The following is a 13341-nucleotide window of genomic DNA, read 5'->3' as shown; positions in this document are numbered from 1 at the left end:
TGGTGACACAATTGAGTGTGGCATTAGAAGTGCTTTCCAGGAAATGGACATGCACCGCAGTAGATCTACAGCGCAGGTCTGAAGGAGACTCAGTGGGGTTTAAAGTCCAGATGTATCCTTTCATTAATGTGAAGCACTGGAGAGTAGAAAACAGACCAGGCTCGCTCCAGACCTCTCACCCGCCTGTTAACTCACTGCTCTGATGGTGATTGAAACCCCAAGGATAAATCACACTAAAAGTCACGGTGGAGTTAAGTATTTGCTGTTTATCCCGACCTGTTTTATTTTGCTTTGAGTAATCACTAATAATCACCTTTTTGATCCCAATTAGACTGTGAGTACCCTGGTGATCGGAGAGGCTAGCGTGTCAGGAAATTACTCCTGTGTGGCGCACAATGAAGCTGGCAACAGCACAATGATGATTCCTTTCTTCGTTGATGGTAAGTGGGTCACTGGAATACAACAGCTGAAATGTCAACATTTAAAGCTTAACTGTTTAAAGGGTAACTCCGGCAAACTTATGTATTAAAGTGTGCGTACAGGTCTGGAGGAGTACTACTGCACATGTGAAAAAAAGCAGTGTAAGGCCTTTTGTGGCTCCAGAAGGGCTGCATGTAATCTGATAAATCACTAAGTTTCACTGTGGGTAATGTAGGTGCCAGGTTTTTGAAAAGAAAAGGGTTGAATAAAATATTTTTATCTCCGGTTCTGCTGTATCGATTTTGATAATTTGTTTTTAAACCCTCCATAATGGGTCCAACAGTGTTACACATAAATCGGGGGGAACTACCGGACGTAGAAAAGTTGGCATTACTACCTTGGCGTCTACAGTATCTGCACGTTTGATTGCCGGCTGTCCGAGGAAGTGAACAATTTGCTACTTTTACCTTTACTTTCTATATAACTTGATTTTTACAGCGATGTTAAAACCAGTGCAGTTCTCAGCTGCTCCAACAGTAGTGGCAAACTTCAACTTATGAGGTAGATAATAGATAGAGATGTGAAATAGACAAGCCTGTACTTCATTAGTGCCCCTAACAGTAATGTTAGTATATAACATCGTTCTTCATCACAAATGTGGCAGATGTTCAAGTTTTTTCTCTAATTTTTCTTATTTATTCAGGCTATTGTCGTTGACTCTGAGTTGCCACTGCAGTAATGGCAGAACACACAAATCGGTCACAATGCTAGACCAGTGGACTGCTTTTTAAAACCTGGTGCCTACATTACCCACAATACACCTTAACCACCGACTGACATCACTGGAGGTGATTTATCAGGTTACGTGCAGCTTCCTCTGGAGCCACAAAAGGCTTTACACACCTTTTCTGCACCTATGCAGTACTACTCCCCAAGACCTGTAAACACACTTTACTGTGTAAAATTGGTGGACTTGCACTTTAAGTGCATGCAGAAATACTGCTGAGTTTCATTGCAGTAACTGCAAAGCACATTACACCGTGCACCGGATTCTTTCAAATGATCTACACACAGTACACGCTGTAATGAATTGCAAGAACAGCGAAGGAATGTGCAGATTGTATTGTGCAATAAAGAAACCAGAGGGGGGCATTAATTGAAACCATCTTCCACTGTAGCGGAGCAGCTTCAGGGCGGAAGAGAGGCAAACATGTCCTGAGCCATATGGAGTGCTATAATGGCACGCGTTTAAAAACAGCTATGAATAACTACATTCCTGCTCCGGTGCCAGCAGGTCATTCCTCTCTCTCAGTGAGCCTTCTGCTATGAGAATTTGCTTCTTTATGTGCCGCTGAGCATTTCCAAATGTTCCCGAAGTGAATATCCATCGAGACAGTTATGCAATGATAGTGAGGATGAGGTGTCACTGCACACAAGCAGAGTTCACTGTGCAACAAAGTGAATCACATTTCCTTAAAAGTTCAGTGAATCAAACTCCCTGTGGGAGAAGGATTGCTTTTGGAGAGGGACGGATGTAGGTGAACCCATATTTGAGGAGAGGAGGCCAAGTACCAAAATTTAGTCTCTGATGGTGGGAGAATTACCAAGAGGAATGTGCCCTCGTCCAGAGGTGAGGAAGACGGAGGATGAAGGAATGCAGCTAGAAAAGAGGACAGAATTGTAATAACAGCTGTCCTCTCTTACGGAACATAGACTGCTTTCCAGCAATCTGAATAAACAAGCACAGTCTGGTTCCCCTGGGGCCCAGACACAGCTCCTCTCCAATTGGACGAGTGCAGGAGTGCCATCAGCAATTCTGTCCAGCGGCAACGTGCTTCCAATTAACAGTGATGAAACAGGAAATAACTGCAAATTTGACATTCCTGGCCTCGCGACGAGCAGTTACGTGTCCAAAATAAGATCTCGGGCCAGCAGCATACGTGTCTCTCTACATGCATGTAAAACAGATGACATGGTCTCTACTTTGTCATTCTAGATCAGCCCGGGGAGGTTACCATCAGGCCTCAGGAGGCCATCGAGGGGAATGACGTCACTTTGACCTGTCGGGCAGCTCGCTACCTCTACACAGATCTGCAGTGGTTGGACTCTTTGAATCAGACGATCACATCCAACGTGTCCAGTCTCCAGCTCAGCAGCTACGCCATTTCTCTTTCTCTCCATCTGCATAATGTGTCCCAGAACAGCACCGCAGGTTACAAGTGTCAAGCGTACAAGCTTCACAAGAAGGCTGAACTCAAGAGAGCTGCGCTTATTGTGGATGGTAAGTTAGAAGAGAAGCTGATTGTACTTTTTAGTTGTTTCTAATTGCAACACGATTTCCATGAAATTAGTCATTCTGCTGAAGTGTAATCATGTGATAGCTTGTATATTACTGTACGATTAGTACACAGGAAACAATATTGCAATTCCTAATAAGCTGCTGTCTAAACAAGTTTAATTCTGTGCAGTGAGAAAACGCCCCTGGCTGAGTCAAAACCTGACAAATCAAGATGTGAACAGCAGCAGCACCCTGACGCTGGCCTGCTACGCTCTGGGAGTTCCTTATCCCAACATCACATGGTCCAAAAATGGTGTTCCGGTGAAAGTAGAACCTGGTAAGCTGAGAATTGTTCTCTGTGTGCTATGATCATATAATATATTCTAAATGATACTTTTACCATTTTGGCGGCCAGTGGTACCCTGTACAAAGTAGATGAAGGACTGAAAGCTACTAATCTTTATTAGTAGGGCTACATAATCAGCAGGTGGAGCTGTCAGTCCCTTTGAAAGACGCCGACAGAGAAAACAGTTCTTCACTATAAGGCATATTTTCCCAAAGCACAAGTAAACAATGTTTATGATTCAGAAAGCAGATGATGCCCCTTCTTAAGCTGAATTACCTGCATATGCGTAGCGATTTACACAAGGATCCTTTGGGAGACGTTTGTGCAGTGACTTCGCCATTACTTGTATTACAGTACAACGCATTTACATCATAACAAAGTTGCATTCAGGAACTCATATTTGCATTCACATGCACACAATAATCAAACTAATCCAAACACAGTGAGAAAATGAGTAAGCCAAACAGAAACCCCTCCAACAGAAAATATTATTTTTGGCTCAAAGAGTGCAGTGAAAGTCAGCTAGGTCATCCACAATTTTTACAAACTAAAGTGCCTGAAGAAAATAACATTTCTTCAGCGTCTCGGTGTTAAATGCCAGACTTTTTAAAACTTCATGGTATCATTTTGACTGAGAGGTTGTGTGTTGCAGGGATCACACTGGGAAGGGACGGGGTTCTGACCATCGATAGAGTAAAGAAAGATGACGAGGGTCTGTACGAGTGCACAGCCGAGAACAACGAGGGTGTCGCGAGAACAAGTGCTGTTGTTACTGTGCTCGGTAAGTCCTTCAGACACCTTGACATATTACATACAACTCTGTGTAAAACATAAATGTGTGATTTGCTAATCCTTTTTGACATATACTCACTTGAAAATTACAAAGACAATATATTGAATGTTTTACCTCATTGACTTGACAATGAGTTAATTGGTAGTTAATTCATGCTGTTGCATCTACAATACTGGCTTCTGAGTGTAACGTGGTGTGTGTCTGTGTGTGTTCGGCTACAGATCACATCAAATTCACTTATCATCATTGCATTTTCTTCATTTCCAATCAAAGCTTGTCAGAGGCCTTTCTTGGCATTCATGTTTTCTTGTCACCATGACAAATAGGTCTGCTCTGGCTTCAGTATGAAAAGTCTCCCCTGACAGAAAATCTGTGGCTGCCAGGAATGCCAAGTGAATTCCTTCTTGGGTTTTATGATCAAGGCTCTGGCTGCGAGTCCTTACCTTGAGGACATGACCTCTGTGAAGTGTTAAGAGGTCCACTAATGAGTGCAAAGAGATTGACTGCTGCAACAGCCAAGGGACTGGAAACACACCGTAGATAACTGCAGGAGAAGGGCTGTGTACTTTACATGTGAAACTGGTGGCAGGTTGACATGTGAAGTTGGGGATGGCAATGTAGGAGAGATATCATGCGGCCAGTTTTGTCCATTTTCACCACAAAGAGACTTCCTTAATAAGCTGTATTCAAGTTCTGCTTTGACTGTTTAGTCAAGGATCGCATTAAATAAGAGCCAGGAAAGCTTTGTGAAGATGCAAAGAGTATTAGCTTTCAAAGTGTCGACATTGGATGGGAAGAAAAACAGTCTTTGGATGAAAAGAGTAATGGAAAAATCGCTGTATCCATGTCCCAAACAAACCAGAAATAAACATCAATGTGTGTTTCCACTTCCTTTTTGTGTACCATCAATCACAGAAATAAAAAAAATAATAAAGATTAAAGGTTTCTGCATTCTCAGTCAAAAACAGGCTCCCTGTTTACACATTTGTGACAGATTGTTTCTTTTTGATCAAATCCTTGTCAATTTTATATGACAACTTGTGAGATCATGAAAAAGTACAAAGGGATTTTTTCTTTTTTGCTGAAGTCTTCTGGTCGTTTACAATAGCTGTTCTCTTTCCAGGGGATGAAGGGAAGCCAAACGTTGAGGTAATCATCTTGGTGTGCACAGGAGCCGCAGCCACGTTCCTCTGGCTCATGCTTATCCTCTTCATCCGCAAGCTGAGGAAGGTAAGGTGTTACATGGCATGTTTTTCTCAGAAACTACATCAGGTTTTATTTTTGTGGATTTGTTCCATGAATTCCAGTGACTTCGTGGAAGCGACTGACTCATATATCTTGTGAAATACAGTTGAATGGGAGGATAAATTTAGCCAGTGTTTATAATTTCCACATTTCCTGACAATTGGGAAGAGCAAAGCTCATGTTTGAATGTACAATATGGCCTCAAAGGAGAACAGAATGTGCTCCTTCTGAGATGAAGCCGAGGAAACGTTGTGCCTTCGACATAGAGCAAGAATCTGACGTCATGTTAACATTTTCACATCTAACTGATTACTTCAAATGAAACAGAAGTGCAAAACTTTGCGTCGTGCCATGAATGTCATTCAGTTTTTTTTGTGATGATCATGAAATTTGTCCTCTAACACCTTCAGCAACCAGCGCAGTATAAGATGGGTCCGTCCATCATCATTGACCCTGACGAGTGTCCCCTCGAGGAGCAGAGTGATTTTCTTCAATATGACAGCAGCAAATGGGAGTTTCCCCGTGACCGCCTTCGGCTAGGTGAGCACTGTGTAATCCTACCAAACCAAATACTTAATTTTGGAAAAAGTTTCGTTAAAGCTGTCGGTAGATGAAGAAATGTTTTTTTGTTTTTAAGTGAGAATAAATCAGCCGAATGAAGGCAACGGCGTCAGCGACTGCATTGTTGTGATTTTGACTGTTTGTAACGGGTCAAGAAGCAGAGCCCTGTTAAGATGGCACAGTTTGAAAGAATATCAAAAAACAAGCTATCACATAGTCAAAGACTCCAGATCTGCCAGAATAACGACCCCACCTGTGTAGAGAAATGTGCTTCTCCCTACTTTGCTAGTGATTTTGACCAAAATTGACCATTCTCCCATAGGTAACCTATTGTACTATAGGTTACTAGCTATTAATATCAGTGTATGTTTCTTCCTCTGTCTCACCTCGTCTTTTATATTAATTCGGACATGCAGTGCAAATTTCTTACAATGTGGGACAATAAATTTAATCTCGAATCTAAAATCTTGAATTTACAATCTCTGGTTTAAACACACTTTATTGAATTATATGAACGTTTCGCAGATGACAAAAAGAATGATTTTTTAAAGGTCAAAGGCTCATTTTAAAAGTGGTTCATGCTAAGGATTTATACAGCCACATTAAGGTACACGGAAAAAGCGTCACCCCTCCATTACTTATCAGTGACCTATGCTGTCATCCAGTCTTCAGTGAACAGTATGTTTTCTAGAAACAGCTGCCTGGCGATCAGAGCTCCAGCATGTTGTTTTAATTACAGACCCATTATTGCCTGACTGACAGGGAATCCAGTCTGATTTTCCCCCTGAGGGACAGGAAGCTCTGATGTCGTCCCACTTATCAAATACCTTCTTCCTTTGCCAGGCAAAACTCTTGGCCACGGAGCTTTTGGAAAAGTGGTGGAGGCCTCTGCCTTTGGGATCGACAAGCTCTCAACCTGTAAGACTGTTGCTGTCAAGATGCTGAAAGGTAGGATGTCAAAAACTAATGAAAAATAGGCATTTATATACATAACCTCTTGTCCTTTTTCACATAACTTTAGCTTGGCTCTGGTTCATCCTCGAAGCACCAGACAGACCAGCATTAGCACAGTATCTGCTGCTGTATGAGTATCAGACGAATTACATCTTTCTGTCATTTCTGCAGAGGATTTATTTATTGTGCACATTACAGACTCATGAGCTACAGCACCACATGTGCCTACAATTAATGTTTGTATGGCTTAAGGGTTCAAAGCTAAGCATGCAATGTCTGATCCTTGCAAAGTGCAGTTAGAGACCTCTAACCCCCTCCTGGATGAAAAGATTGAGTGTATGCAGATCCGACAGCTGAGATCAGTATGTTCAAAATCTGCAGGTGAACAAGAGTTCAAAAGTGTAAGATTCAAGTACAAAATGAGCCATGAAAACATGTTTATATTTGACACATTGTGGAGATTATAACATTTGGAAACTGTCCTCAGTCTCGATTCTTTTAGAGAGGAATTATTTACAATCCCATTCCAAGTCTTTCCAAATATTCACAATAAACCATAAAAGTTGGATCTAAATGAAAACAGGAAAACCAACAAGCAAAAAAAAAAAAAAAGGTTGGACTGCAGATGCTCAGCTATTTCATTCACAACAGCTGTATGTGTGAAAATAATCGAAGTTTCAAAAAGTCTCACTTCAGACCTATCAGCGAGAAGTGACATGGGGATGATGTATTACTAAGGATGAAATGTAGGGCTGTAGTCAGTGTCATACCATTTATCATGTCTCAGCATAAATCACAAGCTCTCTGAGTCCGTTGTTAGTCTTAGGTCAAACTTAATGGAAAGCAGCAGGTCTCCTCAAATTGACCGTGGTTTAGCGCGAGACTCCCTGGCTGCTTTAGCTGCTAGCTCATAAATATCTGATCGGTCGAAGCCACAACAATAAAACAACCTCTAAATTTTGATTTTCTTGATTCAAGGTGAAGATCTGATATGTAATGTGAGCACCTCCAGTTTTGTTTCTCTAATTTTGTTGGCATTTAACTTTAAGGATTTCCTCCATCAACACTGCTTCTTATCGCTGAAGCAATATTTAATGTTTTTCCATCATATTTAATGAACTCGCAAAATGAAATTCCTCAGTAATCCAGCCACAAGGGTTCAGGCTTTTTCCTGCTTTCTCTCTCAGACCGAATTTCGTATTGAAATGTAAAAAATATCATCACATCAGATTTTATATGTACAGATTTTCTTAAAAAAACAAAGTTATATATTTGAGATGTATGACATTTAATAGTTGGTGACTTAAACAAGCTTTTTACTGATTTCAACAAAAAAAGTTTTAGATATTGTCCCTTCTGTAATTCTCCTTGTGTCTGTGGCAACTGTCTGACAAAAACAAGTGCAGCATCAACAACAACAACATCAACATCACCAACAATCAGGAATTAATTACAACAAAATCAAATGCACCTTTCCTCCATAATTGCAGGAGGCGCTACGTCAAATGAGCGGAAAGCTCTGATGTCAGAGTTAAAGATCCTGATCCACATCGGCCATCACCTGAACGTGGTCAATCTGCTGGGAGCCTGCACGAAGCCTGGAGGTGAGCTTTATTACTGAAGCAATTACAAAATGTAATCCCGCTGTTGGGTATAGAATATATAATGTATAAGAAAAAGACATGAGGGGTCCTTGCATATTGCCAGAGGAATAATAAGAAATATACCATCTTTACAGGCCCATTGATGATGATAGTGGAGTTCTGCAAATACGGCAACTTGTCCAACTATTTGAGAGGCAAGAGAGACGACTTCCTCGTCTACAAGGTGAGTCACAAGACTTTCTGGCGCCCTTGCTTTCTTATCATTCCCTATGAGCTTGTCAGCAGTCTGGCTGTTTTGACAACCATATAGGAAAGTCCTGTGCATGTCAGCAGTAACGTTTAACCTCATCTCATTTGACATGATATATGTAGAGCCAGGACGGTAAGGTGGTGTCATCAGGATCGGGCTGCGAGCTGAGCGAGCTGATGAAGCGCCGCCTGGAGAGCGTAGCCAGCACCGGAAGCTCAGCCAGCTCCGGCTTCATCGAAGATAAGAGCTACTGCGACTCAGAGGAAGAGGAAGAAGGTAAAGGCCAAGCACGTCTTGCTTCCTTTCAACCCCCCTTCCCTGTTTGTCCCTCCTGCTGTCCCCCACTCACCCCCACGCCCCACCTCTGCTCCACCCCTCCTGCCCGGGGAACGAAAGCTCCCCTCAGATTGTTTTCTAGCCCAAGTCTGATGGGACGTTTCCTCCTCCTGTTCAGCAGTACAATCAGTGCAGCAGGAGCCACTGTCACCCCACTGAGTCTGGGGAGGCGTCTGTTTATTTCCTGTCCTGACCCGAATGTCGCTTATACTCAGGCACGGCACGTCAACCATGTTGTTTCTGACGTGTTATTTCTGGTTTGATAAGCTGTTTACTCAGGTGGGCCAGCGGAAGTTCCTCTGTCAGACCCCCGACCCGCACACTGGGCCCTTAACCACACGTATCACCTGAAAAATAGAAGGAATTGTAATTTGTTTTTATCTCTCGTCTGTAAAGGATGTTTTAAAGACAGAGCGTGTAGGAGGAAACATGCACAGGACAGGATGGGTTGTTAAGATGGCGTGTTTTAGTCCGGGGCTTTACATTTACACTCCCCCCCTGAGAATCATTGCTGTTTCATCTTATGTGATTTATCTGACAGGCGCAGAGAGCTGCTGATTACGCTGACTGCATTTAAAAGCAAGATGAGGAGGATTATTGTTCTAGATCTAAAGGCCACATACATCCAATTTGAAAAATAAGTCTCACTGGGAAAGCTTTATGTTCTTTTGTTTCACAGAATCGGAGGATTTATACAAGAGAGTCCTGACACTGGAAGATTTAATTTGCTACAGTTTCCAAGTTGCAAAAGGCATGGAGTTCTTGGCTTCACGCAAGGTACTTTTTTTTTCTTCCTGATTTATGTTGGAATTGTTCTGTTTTTTATTTAAAGACCACGTTATTTTGATTTAGATTTGGAAACATTTTGCTCATATAGTGAAGGATCCCTATGTTCAACCTCGTTTAACTGGTATGTTTAAAGCAGAAAACTGATTTACACGCAAAATACTCTTGAGAGGAGTCAAATCTTTTGATGTTGCCGTGCATAAATCTCATGCATGAAGTTTTTAAAAGATTTGGCTTCTTTTATCTAAGTGTGAACCCCTTTTCTTTACTCAACCATCGATGTGTTTGTCCCTGTTACTCCAGTGTTTTGTTTTTTAAATCAACTTGGAATTCATTCATTTTTCAAGTCATTCATAATTTTGTTGAGGCCGGATGGGACTGATTAGAGAATGAAGCCATTGTTGTAAATAACCTGCTACAGACCGTTCCTTAGCCTGAGTATGGAACGCATCATCTCCTATTGTAATATCACTGATGACTTGACCATGTGTTGCTCTGCCAGCAGCCATTCTTCGTAGCCCGTAGAGTACCATTGTGAAGTCAATTAAATGCTGAAAACGTATATGTGCAAATGTCGCATTGAATAACATTTTGTTTCTTCCCTTTTTTTCATTAGTGCATCCATCGTGATTTGGCCGCACGAAACATCCTGCTCTCTGAGAATAACGTTGTGAAGATCTGTGATTTTGGACTGGCCAGAGACATCTACAAAGACCCAGATTACGTGCGCAAAGGAGATGTGAGTTAATTAAAGTCTAGAATTTATTTTCCAGCTGTCTGGTATTTATTGTGTTCCAGCAAAATCATGCTCCAAATCATTTTTATTAATATAAATCATGCAAAACAGGAAGCTACCACTGACTTGGCAGGGGGAAAAAATGAGGACTAAATCAATTTGGCAGTTCTTGGGCATGTTACAAAAAATTATTGAGATTATTGTGTTTGTTTGAATACTAGATAAATGGAGTTAGGCAGTGGTGGAAAAAGTACTCAGACTCTTTAAGTAGAACTAGCAATAATATTTAACACTGGTAAAATGACACAACAATCAATCATATCCTATAGTATCATCATATGTCTGAAGAGTAATTGATGTAGTACAAAAGTACATTTGCAGCTCGGATGAAGCTGAGAAGCTGTTTTACAAGTACTGTAGATTTGTTCTCAAGTGCAATACAAATGTTTCTTTATCTCTATACCTGTTCAGGCTAGACTGCCGCTCAAATGGATGGCACCCGAGGCCATTTTTGACAAAATCTACACGACTCAGAGCGACGTTTGGTCCTTCGGTGTCCTCATGTGGGAGATCTTCTCTCTGGGTGAGTGTAATGGATCAGCATCGACCACTTCTGGTTTTATAGTTCATACTGTTGAACGTGCATGGGAGCGAATGAACTACACAAAAATCACACATCAAAAAAACAAACAAATATCTACATATAATGAAATAAATATAAGTGATGCAAAGACTTAAATGTTGAAATATCAATTTCCAACACTACTACTAATATTAGGGTCATATTAGGTTGAATGTCAAGCAGCTACAGAGGCCTGAGTGATATGATACTTAAGATATGTACTATGTGACCACTTTTTAATTGATAGAGCTGTACAGTTTTGCACAGGAATGTGCAAAAGTCCATAGAATTAAGTTTAAAGAATATTTGTGATGTGCAGGATTGAGTCCAAGAGATCTGCGTTAATGTGAAGCATTTAAGTGATTACATTTATGCAAGTTTTTGTTTATTCTTAACATCCATAAGGTTCTCAAGGTTCTCTGTAATCAGTAGGCTCGGACAATATATAAATATTATATAGTTATTGTGATATGAGACTATAGACTTCAGATTTTGGATATCGTTTTATAGTAACTTACCAAACTATCCTGCCTTTACCAACTTTTTGTGAAAGCTCCAATAGTCATTTGTACAATTTTGTCACAATATCAAGGTATTGTGATATTTGATTATTGCTTTTGAGGAAATTTTAAAATATCATGTTTTGGAATACAGCCTAAAATCATTATTTTAAGGCCATGACGGCCAGCCCTAGTTATCAGAGACGTTCAGTGAGAGCTTGGTGGACCCACTCGGTGCCCCTCGGCTGTATAGCCTCACCAGATGCACTGGGTAATAACTGTCTTCTTCCACTGTGAAATTGTGCCTTTGGGACAAAGAGCCTGGGCTTGTATTGTTAGCCTGAGAAAACTATTTTCAGGCCGCTCGTGCAAAAAACAAAGCGTTAGTAAAGTTGGAGGGTTTTAAGCACAGGCACGGGACATTAAAATGAGAGAACACCTCCTATTTAAGTTATCCGATTTGTCCCAGCTGGCAACACAAACTCACTGTAACCAAGCAGTGTAAAAGTGTCTCCCTGCTGTGAAACCACTGCAGCCTTTGTGTGTCGGCCCATGATTGCCTGTGCACCGTGGCACAGAGCTCGCCACACGTTTCTATAGCAAGGCTCAACGTGAAATATCGTATGTTAAATGTCACCATGGGAAGCAGGGGAAACATAAGAGTAGGTGCAAAAAAGCAGAGCTGGATGTATTGCTGTTCTGTACTTTTTGACGGTGCTGCTGTTGAATCGCTGCCATATTGTGTCGACACCCACGGCAGTTAAAAGAAAAGTGTGTCAAATTGTATATTCTTTTAAATGTAAAGCACGCTGACGTCATTATGACACTTTGCCTTTTGTCTTCCCTCTTGTTCTCTTTCTCCCTCTTCTTCACTCCTCTCGACACATTCTCACCACATTTTCCGTTAAAGAAACACTTACACATCTGGGTAGTGTTAGTGGGGCCTCAGAAAAATAAATCAGGAAACAAGGATACAAAATGAGCAAGAAACATGGCAAAGAAGTCCAGTCTGATTGTGTTTCTAGGTCAAAAGTTTCAGAGTAACACAAGTGCGTTTTTCAGATTGCGTGAAACAAAACTGCTTCTTAGTAAAGTGTTAAACCAGGCCTGTGTGCTGTTTGTCACACAAGCTGTACAACATTATCAATTTGAGATGTTCGAATATCATTTTTCCTGACTAATACCTATTTTGATGCCTGAACTTTGCACAGTCCCGCCGATTCTGGTGTCCCCTATAGGACCTTATTTGGGTATAAAAAAATTGTACAGTAGTCAATTGGGAGAGTCAAATAAATGTTTTATCCCGTTTGAGTTGTGCCGTAAATGACACATAAGATAATTTTGCAAGTCAAGAAAGTCAAGGGTTTGTTATAAAAGATGGTGAAATATCATTCAGCTCAACATACATCACCAACACCAACATGGCCTTCACCTCGGCACAGAAAAAGTATTTTTAAAAAGGTGAAGATCACAATAAATCTGGCCGGATTGACAGCTGCAGTTATGTGAAAAGAGTCCAATCAGCTGCTTCTACAAATATGCTTCAAGCAGAAGCAGCTGAATCCCTGGTTTCCATATAAATTTATGTTGCCATAAATACAATATTTTATACTGTCCGTGGGGGATTCAAGCAAATAAAAATATGATTTAATGACTCGGGAAATTGTGTTAATAACACTAAATTGGCTTTATTTTCCAAAACCAACAGAAACAGTTATTGGATCCCAGTCATTCAGCGTGTGACTGTATGTTTTCACAGCAGGCCAACATGGAGTAGGCTTTGGCTCCAAATTAAAATTTTATTACCAACATTACGGCTCATAAGCAAATACAAATTAGCTGTGGTTTTGGTTGGTGAGTGATACGTTTGGCAGGTTCATGACTCGGCAATCCAAATATAACAATATCAC

At 41.0% G+C, this 13341-nt stretch overlaps 1 protein-coding gene across 1 annotated transcript in view; it reads left to right on the top strand.

Annotated features, from left to right (window-relative positions):
- kdrl (kinase insert domain receptor like) overlaps positions 1-13341 on the top strand; it is a 46911-nt gene that overhangs the window by 20060 nt on the left and 13510 nt on the right. Inside the window, exons 12-24 of the mRNA XM_073486644.1 lie at positions 332-440; positions 2417-2701; positions 2889-3035; positions 3697-3825; positions 4961-5067; positions 5493-5622; positions 6487-6591; positions 8088-8201; positions 8336-8424; positions 8574-8727; positions 9467-9564; positions 10190-10312; positions 10781-10892. Coding sequence (XP_073342745.1) covers positions 332-440; positions 2417-2701; positions 2889-3035; positions 3697-3825; positions 4961-5067; positions 5493-5622; positions 6487-6591; positions 8088-8201; positions 8336-8424; positions 8574-8727; positions 9467-9564; positions 10190-10312; positions 10781-10892 — 1702 coding nt within the window. The remainder of the gene's footprint in view (positions 1-331; positions 441-2416; positions 2702-2888; positions 3036-3696; positions 3826-4960; positions 5068-5492; positions 5623-6486; positions 6592-8087; positions 8202-8335; positions 8425-8573; positions 8728-9466; positions 9565-10189; positions 10313-10780; positions 10893-13341) is intronic.

This window comes from Pagrus major, chromosome 18 (assembly GCF_040436345.1).
Source record: "Pagrus major chromosome 18, Pma_NU_1.0".
NCBI lineage: Eukaryota > Metazoa > Chordata > Actinopteri > Spariformes > Sparidae > Pagrus > Pagrus major.
This window is presented reverse-complemented; position numbering and strand designations above follow the sequence as displayed.